Source organism: Balaenoptera musculus, chromosome 7 (genome assembly GCF_009873245.2).
Source record: "Balaenoptera musculus isolate JJ_BM4_2016_0621 chromosome 7, mBalMus1.pri.v3, whole genome shotgun sequence".
Taxonomy (NCBI): Eukaryota; Metazoa; Chordata; class Mammalia; order Artiodactyla; family Balaenopteridae; genus Balaenoptera; species Balaenoptera musculus.
The window spans coordinates 92,104,009-92,122,382 of record NC_045791.1 but is presented as its reverse complement, the minus strand read 5'-3'; the positions used below and the strand labels follow the sequence as shown (position 1 = coordinate 92,122,382).

Here is an 18,374-nt window from a genome sequence, read left to right as displayed (position 1 = left end):
AGGATCGGAAATGTAGGCCGTTTGATCCTAGGTTGGGCTCTTATTCATGATATTTGGTGGAAATTAAAAAGCAGCCTTCTGCGGAGAGAGGAGGAATGAAAAAGGAGCTGTGGAATCTCCAAGCGGCACAGACTCTGCAGACGACTGAAGCCCTGGATTCACGTCTGCACTCCTTCCTCCCTGGCCCTCGATCTCCCGCAGCTGCCAAGTTTGGGCCAGTGGTCATGGTGCGAGAGGGGCTGCACCTCCTCAGAGCACTGCCCGAGGCTCTGGTGTAGAGAGTAAACAGGCGCGGGAGGGACACAGCATGCCCCCACGGTAGGCCCTGGGCAGACTGCAGGAACCGTCCCGGCTCCACCCGGAGACTTCTGCAGAGTCTCGGGCTGTGACACAAGATGCAGGATGGTGAGCAGGAGGCCTGGGGGACTGGAGTTTACCAACACTTACTGGTTTACTCTGTTGCAAGTGTTACTTCAATTAACTGATTTGAAATCTCAGACAAACCCATCAATTACCATATGTAGAGCAAAAGGGAAGTTTAGATGGGGAGGCAACTTCTCTGAGTTTACAGCCAGTACATGAAGGAACCGGTGACAGGCGGCCAGTTGGCAAACCCAACATCCATTTTCTGTCCCCTTCTCCCTGACCTGTCTCCTGACCTGACATCCTAACCTGTCTCCAGTTAGGATGCCTGAAACAATACAGATGCTCTTACCTCCCAGGTGCCCTTGCAGCGAGAATTGGACATGTGACACAGTTTCGCCCAAAGAAGTCGGCTGCCTTAGGACCACCCCCGTCTTTCCTTATAAAGAGGCAGCCACAGCTGGTGCTGCCCTGTCTACCTTTTTTGCTGCTTTGAATGGGAACAAGATGAGGAAAAGGCAAAAGAACTGGTCTTCCCCACGACATTACTGGGCCACGGAATCACGGGCAGCTGCCTATGCTGCACTTCTTGCACGTGGAGAGAGTACAGGCTTGTTTTGTTTCAGCCAGTGTTAGCTGGTGTTCCCGTTGTTCACAGCCTAAAGTTCTCCTGACTATTCTGACTGCAAAATTCACATCCCTGCCGTGACACCAGTGAGGGGAGCAAGAGGCAGGCACTTTATTTCATCACTCCCACATATTTTGTAGCATTTTAACATTAAAAAGATTAGGATGCAAACTAAAATGGCCACTGGCTTTTCTCCATTTCTTAACATAATGTGAAGAAATACTACACTTGAAAAGGTCCCATGATGGACTGCTGGGCCCATCTGGTTTCTTGGGTTCTCTAGAGTTCACATCGCCCTTCCCACTGCCTCTCGTTTGCTCGTATCACATGGAGGGAAGGATGGGAGGCTGAGTCTTTATCTCCAGGGACAAGTCCATAGATCCGTTTAAATAATCACAAGCCCTAGCAAGCCTCCTGCTGCTTAGAGAACAAGGTTCCTTTGAAATGAATACTTCAGCTGTTTATGCCAAAATATATTTATGCTGCCATTGAGTAAAACTTTTTCTCAAATTGTCTTTGGAGCCTATAATTCATCCTTTTGGATATCTGCAGTGGTCTGCAAATTTTGAGTACACTTGATGTTTGGAAACAGCAAAAAGTCACCTCTGGTCAAACCTTGTGAATAATAATCAAAACAATGCAGTTGGTTTGCTTTAAATGAATGACTGAAACAAGCATGCTGCTTCCCAAGATTACTTTGAAGAATACCAAGAACTCCAGCCCCCTTTTCCTTTTTTGAGCCCCATATCTCTACCATTGCCTTTGAAGACCAGCAAGTGTGGCATTTGGAATGGCCTGCCTTCTCCCACTGCCCATGCCCCGCAGCCCTCAGGCAGAGGCAGGTAGAGCTTGCATCTAAGTGCCTCAGTTCCATCCACTTGTGAATCACTCAAGCCACAGATACGTTAGTTTTGGATGATATTTCCCTTTTAGTTAAAAAAAAAGTTAGGAGGGGACTGGTATTTCCGTATTACTTTGCATAGGGCTCGTGCCTCAGCTTCATGTCTGGTCCAAGATAGACTCTAATCTTCTCAGAGGTGAGTACATTCTATTCTGTTCACCTCATCTGGCAAACATTGGGATGCAGGCCACAGGAACTCGGTGTTGACAAACAGGGTTCTTGGGTGCTGCTAAAGCTGCAGAAATGACACGTCAAACTTAGGATAGCTTCTGCTGGATTCTGCCAACCCCTATCATACATTCCCAGGTGGGACTAGGGTATTATACCACCTGGCATCAGGAATGCCTTATAACTTCCTTTAACCCCCATCCTCTGCCAACTTCTGTCAATGCAAACTAGTAAGAAACGGACATATTTTTCAACCTTTTATTCTTGTTAGGGCAGAGACAGAGAAAAGCCACGCACACATTACTTAAGATTGGATTTGCCAGAGGTTCACCATGCCCTTCCTTCTGCCTCTCTGGGCAGGACTGTTTCTAATCCAAGTGGGTGGACCACCACAATAGGGAGAGGAATCTCTTTCCTGTTTTCAAAATCGCTGGAGACCCCTCAGCAGGGCACAGTCTTAACACTATGGACAGACATAGCATCCTGTGAAATACACAACAAAGCCATGTGGCCACGTGGCATGCATCTGCATCTTCGATGGTGTGTTGGATCTGGTCTCAATTTCCCTCATTTGATCAAATTCAAGCCCAACAGCTTGGAATGCAATTTTTAAATTAGGAGCAATGACAAAGGTATCACAGACACTGCCTTTTGTGCTGTCCTGGTCAAGCTGTTATCTGCTTGCTGTTACTTTCAAGAATAGAGTTCATTTTCGTTCTTAACTTCTGGAAGGGGAATTGTTACACAGATGTTTGGTTTTGGCCATGAAATCACAGCTTGGAGGCATGGGGGCCTATACTGTGACCTAAGGAGTAGAGTTCACTGTTCCTCACATTTGACTGATTTCAGGTTTCAGCAGTAAGGTACACATGTAATCCAGAGATGACTGGACTCTCCGTGGGCAGCCTATTTCACCCTTGCCCTCCTTGATGCAGGTCAGAGTTCATCACAGTTATATGCATCCTCTTAAATAACCAACTCTAAACACACTAGTGAGAAATAGAGATTTCACTGAATATTTAGTGGGGATGTGAAGACTCACACCCCACACAGGAAAAAACTAAGAATAACATGCCCCACAGATGCCTGTGCTTCCCTACTCCCAAATTTCCCCTCCATGCCAGCTGCCGGACCACTCTTTTCTCCTCACCCTCCTCGATCTCTAAAACTCTGCCCTCATTTACAACACAACATGTATCCATAGGGAGGCTGGTAATTACCCAGAACACCCTACCACCACTTTGGTTGTTCCTCAAGCTTCCCCATGATGATGTCCTTTTCCTCCTACACCCCTCTCCCCATCCTGCCGTCACGCTATGTGCTCACTAATCCTAACAATCACTCCGTGAGGGGCTTAGAGAAATTCAGAGACTCACCCAAGCTAAGACATGATAGTCGAGGACTCCTCCCAGGTCTGTCAGACCCCCCGTCAGGGTCCTCACCCACCCCACATGCTGCAGTGCAAAGGCCATGGGCCTGGGGCATGTAAACGTGAGGTTGGGAAAGGGGCATGTGTCTGGGGCTGTTTCCTCTACACCCCGGGCAGCACCTGCTCCCCTTATTCAGGCAGCTCCTACAAAGCCAGCTGTGAACCCCCTTTGAGTGAGAAGGTCCTGCCTTCTCCCAGGCCATCCTGCCTGCTGCAGGGAGGAAGACTTACCAATGTGATTGGTGACTCGACCTTATTTATTAGGGGTCATTAAAACCCCTGATGGATTATAAGTACATTAAACTTCATATGCATTTCTTCTCTCCTCCAGGCTGCCAGTCTGGCCCTACTCTTTCTGAGAAGGCCCAACACGATGCTCCTGCTCTGCCCCAGGCTTGGCAGCCAGTTGGTGGCAAGATCTGGATGCAGGAGGCAGGCTACAAACCTATGCCATGAGCTACAACCCAGCTGCCCCTGATTTCCATTTCGCTGTTTGCTCCCTGTGTATTTAGCTCCAGCAGGGCACTAACAGGGGAGGGGTGGTTCGCAGGACAGGGTATGTCCATTCCTTGGGCCCTGGTTTTGATACTAATTTAATATGATCAAAAACCAGGGGGACCATATAATCTATAATCCATATTAGGAGGACACTTCTGAGAGTGAAAGCGGACACTGTTAATTATGCCAGGACAACAACTCCTAAGTAAACTGGGATGCGTGGTCACCTTATTGAAACTATTAAAAACCTACCCCGGGTCCTAACACCCTACCTTGATCACACAGAGACTGGAACACTCAAGGTTCTGCAAGAAATAAGATGGAAATAAAGACAGAAGGCACACCTATTAAAAAGTTCTGCCCATGCCTTCTACTTTGAGTTTTCATAATACCATCATGTTTTATTCATGTAAAGCATTTTATAGTTTACAAAGTACTTTCACGAGCATGCTCTTCCTCAATAAGCCTAGAAGGCAGGTAATATGTGCAGCATCTTGAAAAGGCCACAGAGTGAGCTGCAGAGGGAGAACACGAATCCAGGATCTGGGCGAGCCTCGCGTCCTTTCCTCACCCACACCGCGTGCCCTCACGGCCTCTACTCTGACTGAGCTACCAGCTTGTGTTCTGAACCTAGAATACCTGGGAGAAGAATACACTGAGGCCAGTGGGAGATAGTGGACTGCATTATAGTGTTGTCTGAATCAAAATGAGCTGCAAACTCAGTTATTAGCACTGTGCATATTCAACATCGAAGTATATATGTGTTCATTTACTTTCAAAAACCAAGCTGGACTAGGTGAAACACTGCCTATCCCCAACATGGCTTTCCAAGGAATTTTTCAAGATTCTAAATTTTATACATATATAAATTGGCAAAGGACCAAACTCCAACATCTGAGACAGTGGCTTTTAATGGGGGGCAGCACATTTGGGTGGTGACTGAGGGGTGGGGGGGAGTCCCCTCCTTTATCTCTACCGCCTCTACAAGTCAGTGAATGTTAGTGACACAGAGGTCCAAAGGCGCCAGGCCTGACAGCAACTTCCAATTCCCACACAAGCCTACCATCTGTGGGACGAGTGGCCTTCCGGGGACTAGCCTGCGGCTGACTGACGATGACATCTTGCATGCTGCTCTCTGGGGCCACGGCAGGCGCAACACCTAGAAGTTCTACGGATCTGCACATCTCACTTCAGGGAAATGGGACCTTGGTGTGTTCATCTAAAACATGATGCCCCTACTCAAAACAGTAGGTTCTGAACAAGTCCACACAGCACAGATACTCTGCCTACATGAAACAGATTCAGAAATTACATGGCTAATTTAGTCCTTTCTCTCCCTAGCCTGTTAAACTTGCTTCTTCTTTTGGGTATTAAGATAATTTAGGTAAAAGTGGGGTTAGGGGAAGTACAAATAATCCCACGGTGTTATAACAGAAATCAAAAAGTATCACAAAGGACTAACCTGATGCAAACTTTTCCTGGTTTGACAGAAGGACTGATGTGTCCAAGAAAGAATTCCCCAAACTGTCGAAGACAGGGGATGCTTATGAGGCCACACGCATTGAACTGATTCACGCTGCCAGGAGGATCCGACGTGAATAACGAAGAAATTAGAGAACAAAGTTTGCCCTCTTGATTCTGACAAATGTCTCCGTTTTGTCCAAGTCACAAAGCTCCCCTGGGCCTCAACTATCCAACTGGACAGTAAGATATGATATCCTTCACTGGGGTTGCTTTAAATGGGCAAACTGTATGTCAAGATTGATTGAAGTATACATAGTATAATGGGACGTCCTAAAGGCCCAGAGAAAACAACTCCCCTCTCTCTTCATGCAGTTCCATTTTCAATCAAAGCACAGAGGGTTTTTAATTCTCAGCACAATACTGAAGAATTCTTTCACAATTAGTAATGAGCAGCAGTCCACAGGAGGAATGAATCATTGATGCCTTTAATATTAATGTTTGCAAAATAAAGTGAATCAATGACTATTTATGGGGCTGCTGAGGATATGGGAGACTGGGTACCATGAAGTTTGTGACACCAAGGAAGGAGAAATTAGAATTTGGGGCAGAAATGAGGATAGGAAAAAAAATAAGGGTTTCTTATTTTCTTATTATAGGAAAGGAAACATCATCCAGAGAGATAGGAAAGGAGACTTGGGTAGAGCTGGGAAAGATGGGGAAATTAAGGAAGAAGTGTTTTAACACAACCCAACTTTCTGAGACCTGCAAGTAGAGTGTAATGAAATGATAGAATCCTAACAACTGGTGATGAATCTCTTAGTTACTGTGTTTTTGTTTGCTTGTTTTTGTTTTAGGGTTCACTGATATGTCAGAGGCTGGGCCAAAATAGCATCTTTTCTGCATGAGCACATCATCCTAACTCTACTTAAAATGGGTACACAGGGAAACGGTGCTCCCCCTCCCACCCTGTTGTATAGCCAAAGTAATGTGATGACTAAAATGCTTAAAAAAAAAAAAAAAAAAAAACAAAAAGCTGGCCATGATTTTCCAAAGCCAGCTTTCTGTTGGTAAGAAACGAATGCCACCATTTGATCAGAATAAGCTGTGATGCTGTTAGAGGAACAGACAGTGGACTAGACCTCATGGGGAGTACTGAGAAACTCACCAGTGACCATGCCATCATTCTAGATGAGATAATTTCATGGGGAGTATTGAGAAACTCACCAGTGACCATGCCATCATCCTAGATGAGATAATTTCATGAGGCCTGCAATCCTCAACAGTATACCAGGTCGGGATGAAATCCATTTTCCAGTAACTTCAAAGCACGTGCGTAATACACTGAGATCAATAAGACCACAAAATAATACACTGATCAGAAAATAATGACTCTTTATTAACTTGTATGGGGTCTAAATTATCCCTTATATATGTTTGTATTCATTCCACAGGGAATTAGGTTTTTCACTTCTGTATAATCTGCAGGGACCATCTCCAGAGCTTCCGGTTCTACTTGAATGACCTCCTCCAGGTTGTTCTGTATAGAACTCTCAGCACCACAGTGATAGCAACTCTTGTAGATTCCCCACACATCCATGAGCTATATCAAGTCCAGCTGTAAACAGGAACAACAAATTTAGAAAGGAAGCAGGCCAACTCCAGAACACTGCTTCTCTGGGGAGAGAACCATAGTGACAATGGTTCTCTTCACTGGTGGCATGCACGGACTTGCACACTTACTCACTGCTAACTATTTTAGGAGTTAAATTCTAAGTATCTCTTCATTTCAATCCTAAGAACTTCTCTACAAAACGGCTGAAAGTTTTTACTGGACTGCTGTCATGTGAGGCTTAAAGGCAGGAAGTTTCCACACATGAAAGATGGATACAAAAACCAATACCCTACACAGCCTCCCAGGCATCCAGACACAGTGTGATAAGATCCAGAAATCCCCAAATACCTATCAGCCTATTTTGTTTACATAAAGTTAACTGAGAACATTTAAGAATTAGGCTTTTTAAAAGCTGTTTTTATTTGTCAACCCATACAAATTGCATATTGTATTGCTTATTTTGGTTGAGAGCAATTTCAGTAAATTATGACATTTTGCTGCTAAAGGAATAGCCTTCCCCAGCTCTTTTTTAGTCCTTCAATGAGAGGATTAAACTGAATGAACAATAAACTTAAAAAAACCATAGAGCGCAGGAACATCCATTATGAAATTACTTATCTGATTACAAGTATAATGGCAATAAATAATAGTGTAGAGAGCTGCTGGTGTGTTAGAAATTAAAACACAAATATGTGAGCTGGAAAACAAAATGGTGGAAATAACTGTTGAGGAGCAGAATAAAGAAAAAAGGATGAAAAAGAATTGAAGACAATCTCAGAGACCTCTGGGACAACAGTAAACGCACCAACATTCGAATTATAGGGGCCCCAGAAGAAGAAAACAAAAAGAAAGGGTCTGAGAAAATATTTGAAGAGATTATAGTTGAAAATTTCCCTAAGGGGAAAGGAAACAGTCACCCAAGTTCAGGAAGAACAGAGAGTCCCATATAGGATAAACCCTAGGAAAAACACACCAAGACACATATTAATCAAACTAACAAAAATTAAATTCAAAGAAAAAATATTAAAAGCAGCAAGGGAAAAACAAAAAATAACATACAAAGGAATTCCCATAAGGTTACCAGCTGATTTTTCAGCAGAAACTCTGCAGGCCAGAAGGCAGTGGTAGGATACACTTAAAGTAATGAAAGAGAAAAACCTACAACCCAGATTACTCTACCCAGAAAGGAGCTCCTTCAGATTCGATGGAGAAATCAAAAGCTTTTCAGACAAGCAAAAGCTAAGAGAATTCAGCACCACCAAACCAGCTCTACAACAAATGCTAAAGAAACTTATCTAGGCAGGAAACACAAGAGACGAAAAAGACCCACAAAAACAAACCCAAAACAATTAAGAACATGGTAATAGGAACATACATATTGATAATAACCTTGAATGTAAATGGATTAAATGCCCCAACCAAAAGACACAGACTGGCTGAATGGATACAAAAAAAAGACCCACATACATGCTGTCTACAGGAGACCCACTTCAGACCTAGGGACACATACAGACTGAAGGTGAAGGGATGGAAAAAGATACTCCATGCAAATGGAAATCAAAAGAAAGCTGGAGTAGCAATACTCATATCTGATAAAATAGACTTTAAAATAAAGAATGTTACAAGAGATATAAGGAAGGACACTACATAATGATCAAAGGATCAATCCAAGAAGAAGATATAACAATTATAAATGTTTATGCACCCAACATAGGAGCACCACAGTACATAAGGCAAATGCTAACAACCATGAAAGGAGAAATCGACAGTAACACAATCATAGTAGGGGGCTTTAACACGCCACTTACATCAATGGACAGATTATCCAAACAGAAAATAAATAAGGAAACACAAGCTTTAAATGACACAACAGACCAGATAGATTTAATTGATATTTATAGGACATTCCACCCAGAAGTGGCAGAATACACTTTCTTCTCAAGTGCACATGGAACATTCTCCAGGATAGATCACATCTTGGGTCACAAATCAAGCCACGGAAAATTTAAGAAAAATGAAATCCTATCAAGCTTCTTTTCTGAACACAACGCTATGAGACTGGAAATCAATTACAGGAAAAAAACTGTAAAAAACACAAATACATGGAGGCTAAACAGTGCACTACTAAATAACCAAGAGATCACTGAAGAAATCAAAGAAGAAATCAAAAAATACCTAGAAACAAATGACAATGAAAACATGATGACCCAAAACCTATGGGCGCAGCAAAAGCAGTTCTAAGAGGGAAGTTTATAGCAATTCAATCTCACCTCAAGAAACAAGAAAAATCTCAAATAAACAATCTAATCCTACACTTAAAACAACTAGAGAAAGAAGAGCAAAGAAAACCCAAAGTCAGTAGAAGGAAAGAAATCATAAAAATCAGAGCAGAAATAAATGAAATAGAAATGAAGAAAACAATAGCAAAGATCAGTAAAACTAAAAGCTGGTTCTTTGAGAAGATAAACAAAATTGATAAACCCTTAGGCAGATTCATCAAGAAAAAAAGGGAGAGGACATAAATCAATAAAATTAGAAACAAAAAAGGAGAAATCAAAACTGACACTGCAGAAATACAAAGGATTATAAGAGACTACTACAAACAGCTATATGCCAATAAAATGGACAACCACGAAGAAATGGACAAATCCTTGGAAAGGTACAATTTTCCAAGATGGAACCAGGACGAATTAGAAAATATAAACAGACCTATTCCAAGTAATGAAATTGAAACCATAATTAAAAATCTTCCAACAAACAAAAGTCTGGGACCAGATGGCTTCACAGGCAAATTCTATCAAATATTTAGAGAAGAGCTAACATCGATCCTTCTCAAACTCTTCCAAAAAATTGCAGAGGAAGAAACACTCTCAAATTCATTCTACGAAGCCACCATCACCCTGATACCAACACCAGACAAAGATATCCCCAAAAAAATAAAATTATAGACCAATATCACTGATGAACATAGATGCAAAAATCCTGAACAAAACACTAGCAAACAGAATTCAACAACATATTAAAAGGATCATACACCATGACCAAGTGGGATTTATCCCAGGGATGCAAGGATTCTTCAATATACGCCAATCAATCAATGTGATACACCATATTAACAAATTAAGGAATAAAAACCATATGATCATCTCAATAGACACAGAAAAAGCTTTTGACAAAATTCAACACACATTTATGATAAAAACTCTCCAGAAAGTGGGCATAGAGGGAACCTACCTCAACATAATAAAGGCCATATATGACAAACCCACAGCAAGCATCATACTCAATGGTGAAAAACTGAAAGCGTTTCCACTAAGAACAGGTACAAGACAGGGATGTCCACTCTCGCCACTCTTACTCAACATAGTTTTGGAAGTCCTAGCCATGGCAATCAGAGAAGAAAAAGAAAAAAAAGGAATACAAATTGGAAAAGAAGTAAACTGTCACTGTTTGCTGATGACATGATACTACACATAGAAAATCCTAAAGATGCCACCAGAAAACTTCTAGAACTAATCAATGAATTTGGTAAGGTTGCAGGATACAAAATTAATGCACAGAAATCTCTGGCATTCCTATACACCAACAACGAAAAATCAGAAAGAGAAATTAAGGAAACAATCGCATTTACCGTCACAACAAAAAGAATAAGATACCTAAGAATAAACCTGCCTAAAACACTTGTACTCAGAAAACTATAAAATACTGATGAAAGAAATCAAAGATGACATAAACAGATGGAGAAATATACCATGTTCTTGGATTGGAAGAATCAATATCGTGAAAATGACTATACTTACCCAAAGCACTCTACAGATTCAATGCAATCCCTATCAAACTACTAATGGCATTCTTCACAGAATTAGAACAAAAAATTTTACAATTCGTATGGAAACACAAAAGACCCCGAATAGCCAAAGTAATCTTCAGAAAGAAAAACGGAGTTGGAGGAATCAGGCTCCCCGACTTCAAACTATACCACAAAGTTACAGTAATCAAGACAGTATGGTACTGGCACAAAAACAGAAATATAGATCAATGGTACAGGGTAGAAAGCCCAGAGATAAACCCACACACATATGGTCACCTAATTTACAACAAAGGAGGCAAGAACATACAATGGAGAAAAGACAGCCTCTTCAATAAGGGGTGCTGGGAAAACTGGACAGCTACATATAAAAAAATGAAATTAGAACACTCCCTAACACCATACACAAAAATAAACTCAAAATGGATTAAAGACCTAAATGTAAGACCAGACACTATAAAACTCTTAAAGGGAAACATAGGAAAAACACTCTTTGACATAAACCACAGCAAGATCCTTTTTGACCCACCTCCTACAGTAACGGAAATAAAAACAAAAATAAACAAATGGGACTTAAACTTAAAAGCTTTTGCACAGCAAAGGAAACCATAAACAAGACAAAAAGACAACTCTCAGAATAGGAGAAAATATTTACAAGTGAAACAACAGACAAAGGATTAATCTACGAAGTATACAAACAGCTCATGGAGCTCAATATCAAAAAAGAAAACACTCCAATTAAAAAATGGGTGGAAGACCTAAATAGACATTTCACCAAGGAAGACATACAGATGGCCAAGAGGTGCATGAAAAGATGTTCAACATCATTAATTAAAGAAATGCAAATCAAAACTACAGTGAGGTATCACCTCACGCCCGTCAGAATGGCTATTATCAAAAAATCTAGAAACAATAAATGCTGGAAAGGGTGTGGTGAAAAGGGAACCCTCCTGCACTGTTGGTGGGAATGTAAATTGATCAAGAGTTAGAACACCTGCTATATATTAAAAGTGCTTACCAAATCATCCACATCACCACCTTCCTCACATACAGCTGCTGTGTCTTCATCTGGATTTTCTTTGGGGGCCAGAAACTGTGAATAGAAGTCAGGCACAATACCAAAAGGACGTTTTTGCCTCCTTTAATGGAGGAACGCATGCAAATGGCCCAAAAGAAACATCATCTTGACGTATGCTCCTTCATTTGGCTCTGGATGAGAGGACCAATTTTGAGGTTGAATAGTCCACTAACTAGTCACAGAGAAAGTTCTTGACAAGAGGGAGGAAACGACACGGCTTGCCAAGGCAGTGAGCATGTGGAGGGTCCTACATCAGGCACCGAGGACAGCAGACATTCCCATTTCTGCTTCCACAGGGGGTATGTGGGCTCATGAGGGTTCAGAAAAGAACCAAACACCCCAAGCCAGTATGTCTCTGCCTCTTTTGAAGAAAGCATTAAGAATCAAGTGTCTGGACTTAAAGATTATAACCATCTATTCCTCAGTTCCACTGAGGACAAAAAAGGTAAAAGGAAGGACTTCTTTTAGAGATGTGAAACACAAAAATGGGTGAGCTTGGGAGACTGTTCAATTCTTTGTCTGGCAATCTTTAAATTTCTGTTAGAAATTGTTTGAAAACAGGAAGGTGGCTGAGAAAACTTCTAGTGTACACTTCTGCTTAGCGTCAGTGTTCTAGACTTGGAACTTCTAAAAGGCAGATATGTAGAAAAGCAAGGGCCCTGAATTGAAGTTTGCAAGGATCTAGGAATGCAACTCAGATTTTAAAAGGGTAGTGAGTGCCCTTGAAGACTATCTGAACATTCCTGCCCTCCCTCCTGTCCCTCCAAGAGATAGCAGTGGGCACTCTTATCCTTTAAGGTGTGTGGTAACTGCATCTAAGAGCTAGTTTCTATGAACCACTTATCCATCCTCACACCAGAGTGGATGTTCTTGTAGCATAAGTACAAAACATGGTGGCAGAGGCAAGGCTGCAGGAGTGAGTGTTTTTTTTTTTGTTTTTTTTTGTTTTTTTAATATTTTTACTAATTTTTGGCCATGGTATTCTATTTATTTATTTATTTATATTTGTTTTTGGCTGTGTTGGGTCTTCGTTTCTGTGCAAGGGCTTTCTCTAGTTGTGGCAAGCGGGGGCCACTCTTCATCGTGGTGCGTGGGACTCTCACTATGGCGGCCTCTCTTGTTGCGGAGCACAGGCTCCAGACACGCAGGCTCAGTAATTATGGCTCATGGGCCTAGTTGCTCCGCGGCATGTGGGATCTTCCCAGACCAGGGCTCGAACCCGTGTCCCCTGCATTGGCAGGCGGATTCTCAACCAGTGCACCACCAGGGAAGCCCGGAGTGAGTGTTTTTAAAAGGGGAGGTGGGAGGTGAGGCACGCCGCTCCTGGCAAACATCCCTCAGGGTCCGTGTGCGTGGAGCGTGCAGGCGGTGAGCGAGCCTTTCGGCCCACTTGCTCCTGTAGCAGCTCCACCCAAGAGGGAAAGGTGTACTCATACGCACTTTCCTCACTTTCTCGACATGAAAGCATGGCAAGAACTGCTTTCCCTATATAGCCCTGTGATTTCTATGGTACAATGGACATAATGGAGACCTCGGAAACCTAAGATCTATAAATAGGCCTTGTTAGCACCTTGGACATGGCCATGACAGGTTTTTTCTTTTGTTTTTTTTTTTTTTAATTAATTAATTTATTTTTGGCTGTGTTGGGCCTTCGTTGCTGTGTGCGGGCTTTCTCTAGCTGCGGCGAATGGGGGCTACTCTTTGTTGCGGTGCACGGGCTTCTCATTGCGGTGGCTTCTTTTGTTGCGGAGCACAGGCTCTAGGCGCATGGGCTTCAGTAGTTGTGGCTCTCAGGCTCTAGAGCGCAGGCTCAGTAGTTGTGGCACATGGGCTTAGTTGCTCCACGCGTGTGGGATCTTCTTGGCCCAAGGCTCGAACCCGTGTCCCCTGCATTGGCAGGCGGATTCTTAACCACTGCGCCGCCAGAGAAGTCCCTGACAGTTTGTTTTTGACTCAACATCCCTCCTGGACTTTTTCCTCCTCAGTCAAAACCATCTCATCATTCATTAACTTCACTTTTGACTGAGAGATTAAGGAATTTATCTTCTTCTAAGGACATTTATAAATCTTTCCACAGCCCTCTGTTGACCCTGAACCGGGCTGTGTTCAGCGCTGGGCACCTACGGTTTAGGGGACCGAAAATGCTAGCAGTGGGCGCACAGCCTGGAACAGAACTGTAACGCGGCACCCATATCATTAATTCTATTTATTCTGGCTGATTTTTAATAAAGATGCCTGAGGGCCACATAGAGATACATGAATAAGAAATTCAAACTGTATTTGCATATGGTTTACATCTAAAGCTTAAACCCTGCTCTTAGATTCCCAAATTAACCTTTACTTATGATTCTAATTATTATCAATATTAAAAAAGAAATTTTTATTTTGTTCCTCTCCTCTCCTACTCACGATCATTAACCTCCACATGGTTCTCCCTGCAGCAAGAATACCAGCGCAAAGGACAAAGACTGATCCAGCCGATGAGGAGTGAATAAAAGGTAGAGCTGTGTCTTACCATACGCCTCTGGGGGGCTACAGACGACCGGCACCTTCAAACACAAGCTCCATGGTCTCAGTGTTTCTGTAGTCCACTATATCTCTTATCATCCCTTAGAAACCTGACACATGGTAGGTATTTATTGATGAATCTAGAAAATTCCTAATGTTTTTTGGCACACAGCCTCTAAAAGCTCTAATTCCCATTCCCTCCTCACCTGCAAAAGCCCCTTTCACACTGTAATTACAGGATAAATGAAGATAGGACTGTCTGCACAGTATGACCATGGTATATACCATTAAACACAAATGGCATGTCTCTGAGATGAGGCCAAGCTCCTAGGAAGAAAGGCATGGCAGCAAACAAACTTCCATTTCCATCAAGTGCTAAACATCTGCAACTGATTTCCTGACAGATCTGCTTCACATTTCTGCTCAAGCAAATTACAGCTAAAAGCTGGGCTGCCATCCATTATCCTCCCCAAAGCCCCAGGCGAGGCTGATCTCTTACACATATCACTCCTTACCGTCAGAGTTTTTAACTACAAGTAATTTCCAGGCTGTGCAGTGACAGGGAAGCTAGAGATAAGGACTGGCCTGTTTTCTCAATAAAAGCAACAGGTTCTCTGAACGCAGCCGAAAGGGGCACAAGTCAACTCTTGACTTTTCTTATGTTCTTTCTCTCTGCAATATGCTGAAAAAGCAGAGAATAAACAGAAAGAACAGTTGTGTGACACAGTCCTCCATCCTCAAACCACCATCATTTACTTGGGGTTACCAAGAAAGACCCTCCTTACTTGGAGATCTTTATGAAATGGATAAACTACTACTTCTCAGGTACACCGAAATACAATCCTGGCCACAAGCAGAGAAACTGCATCAATAACCTCTATGTAGAAGTTTCCAGTCCTATTCCTCCATAAGACTAAAAACTAAAAATCAGCTTGTCCTCAGACCCTTACCAATCCCCAAATTGAAAACACATGGCCTCCACTGGGCTTATTCCAACACCATAAGGTGATTCCAAAGAATCACCCATAATCCAGATACACAAAAGCATCAGGAAGAATGAAAATCTGCTGGCATGTATTTTGTCTAAAATGACACACACTTAGGTTTCATTAATGCTATTTTCATGCTATAAAGGCAATACAGTGCAGCAGAGAAATCCTGCAAACTAGTGTGGAGGAAAGAACCATAATCTAAGCACTGCCCATTCCTCAGTAACCCTGGGCAAGCCACCTGGTCTCTCTACAACTAGTCTTCCTCAAAAATAAGATGGGAATACTACTACTGACCCTATCTATTTCATGGGGTTGTATTGCTTCTCAGGTAAAATAAAGTATACAAAAATGCTTTGTGGTACTGTAGATTTTATGTTCCAATTCCTAGGAATACACCCAATACATGTCTACCAAATGATAGGTATAAGAATACCCACAGCATTTTTATTCACAATTCCCAAAGTTTGGAAACAATCAAATGTCCATCATTAGGAGAATGGATGAATAAATTGTGGTACAGCCATAAAAGTGAATACTACCTAGCTATAATAAAGAATGAACAATTTTAACATCATGGATGAATCATAAAAGGCATGATTCCAATTATGTGAAGGTTAAGACAGGCAAAATGACTCTCAAGTGACATGTCATCAGGGAGCCTTCTGAGGTGTTGGAAATGCTCTTTATTTTGATCTGGGTGGTGGGTACTCAGATATATGAGCATGTAAGGATTTATCAGTGTAAACATTTAAGATTTGTGCATTTACTGTATGTTCCACCTCAAAAAAAATTTTAAATTGTATCTTAAAAGTATCAAGCTCTAAACAAGAATAAGGTAACACTGTGATATTTTAATTATCGCTTTTCTCATACTAACATACAGAACAATTACACTAGAGATTTAAGGCAGAAAAGGAAAGTGGAAAAGAGCAAAGAAAAAGGTCATGGGGTCCAACAGCGGCCAGCAGTTAGAGAAAATTGTTCCCAAGAAATGATTCTTAAATTTTATCTTATAATCGTTCACAAGGTTTTGGAGATCTCTTTTGAAAGAGGGAGCATGAGCTTCTTTTCTTTATGTACATGCGGCTGGTGGCATTCTAAGGCGGAGGCTTGGAGACGACTATAGTACGAGTCCAGGGTCTGGGCTCTAGGCAGTTCAGCTAGCCATGAACTTGTTGTGAGACACTGAGAAAGTCAACTTCACATCTCTAGACTGCATCTAGAAAATGACCAGATCACTAAGCTTTGAGCATCTGTGATGCTACGATGGAAAAAATCAATAAATGTCAACAACAAAAAAGAAGGCTAGATTAGGCAGCTATAAGGAAAACAAGTGCTAACATGATGCTTTCTCCCCCATAGATTTTGTATCAAGTGATTGTTTAGACATAGCTCAGCATCCTGGAATCCCGTGAGAAACAATATTCCGAAGCCATGGGAAGAAATCCTCTTTCCCCTCTGTGCTCTTAATATGGAGTAAAAAGAATGGAGGACTGGGGGTCAGTCCAATAACTGGATTCCTGGCCAGTGACTTACTATGAGATCTCAGACACATCATTTTACGTCTCAGCCCTAAGTTTCTTCATATATAAAATAAGGAGTTTGGACTAGATCAGTATTTTTCAGGTTCTGTTCCTTGAGGTCCTGAGGGTTCTTCCAAGTCCTGTGGGCATGGGTAACCCCAATTTGCCACTCCCGCTGCCCATCAAGTGAGAAGCATCACCTTTCTCTGTTTTATCTATCAGGCTTTCTTGTTAAGCTTTCAGTTTTAAGAAATAAAAACTCAGCTAGGAGATCATTAGGATTCATTCCAGCTGAATAAAGTTCTACACAGCTTAAGCCAGCATCCTCCGCCTTAGTGAAGGCTCTGACTGGTTTAAATTCTTTTGGCCCAGGGCGTCTCAGCAGCAGCACCCTTTGCTGTGGGGCCCTGCACCCACTAGGAGGCAGTAGCACGCCGCCTGCTGCAACCACCCAGAATCTCTGGACAGTGGCAATGTCTCCTGGGGAACAAAATCACTCTTGGCTGAGAACCACTGTTCTAACCCTAACACAGGTTAGTAGGAAAAAGTTAAAAGAAACTTTTTTTTTTAATAAAGAAGATAAACTTCAAATGAAGAATCAGCTTATCTCGACCTTTCACAAGTCCAGGTCTCTCACTGACTGTGGTTCCCAGATGCTCCTGGAACGTGCCAGGATAAACAGGCACACCTCCTACCCACCACAGAGCCATGCCCTGTGAATGAGCTGACGGAGGAAGGGTGCACAACAAGGCCCATCCATGTTGTCGCAAATGGCAGGATTTCCAGCTTTTTATGGTTAAGGAGTATTCCATTGTATATGTATACCACATCTTTATCCATTCATCATTGATGGGCACTTAGGTTTTTTCCATATCTTGGTTACTGTAAATAATGCTGTGGTGAACAAAGAAGTGTATATATCTTTTTGAATGATGGACCTTGAGAGTATTATGCTAAGAGAAATAAGTCAGAGAGAGAAAGACAAATGGTGTATGATTTCATGCATATGTGGAATATAAAACAAAAACAGAACAAAATAAATGAACAAACCAAACTAAACAAAAACAAACACACAGATACAGAGAATAGAGTGGTGGTTACCAGAAGGGAAGGCATGAGGGGAGGGCGAAATGGGCAGAGGGGGTCAACTGTATGGGGATGAATGGAAACGAAACTTCTGGTGGTGAGCATGCTGTAGTGTACACAGAAGTCGAAATATAATGTTGTGCACAGGAATTTACATCATGTTACAAACCAGTGTTAACTCAATCAATATAAATAAACAAAATAAAGCTGGAGCAAAAAAAAATATAAAAGACCTTATCAAACATGGCATGTCTAACAATAAAATGGCATGTCTAACAATAAAATGGCAGGTCTAACAATAAAAACTAGAAACAGA

At 42.0% G+C, this 18,374-nt stretch overlaps 1 protein-coding gene across 1 annotated transcript in view; it reads right to left on the bottom strand.

Annotated features, from left to right (window-relative positions):
* Positions 1–6,817: 6,817 nt before the first annotated feature.
* The window catches only part of XRCC5 (X-ray repair cross complementing 5), a 97,109-nt gene continuing 85,552 nt past the window's right edge, over positions 6,818–18,374 (bottom strand). The window contains exons 20-21 of the mRNA XM_036858502.1: positions 11,890–11,964; positions 6,818–7,066 (exon numbers count right to left, since the gene is read on the bottom strand). Coding sequence (XP_036714397.1) covers positions 7,052–7,066; positions 11,890–11,964 — 90 coding nt within the window. The 3' untranslated portion in view covers positions 6,818–7,051. The remainder of the gene's footprint in view (positions 7,067–11,889; positions 11,965–18,374) is intronic.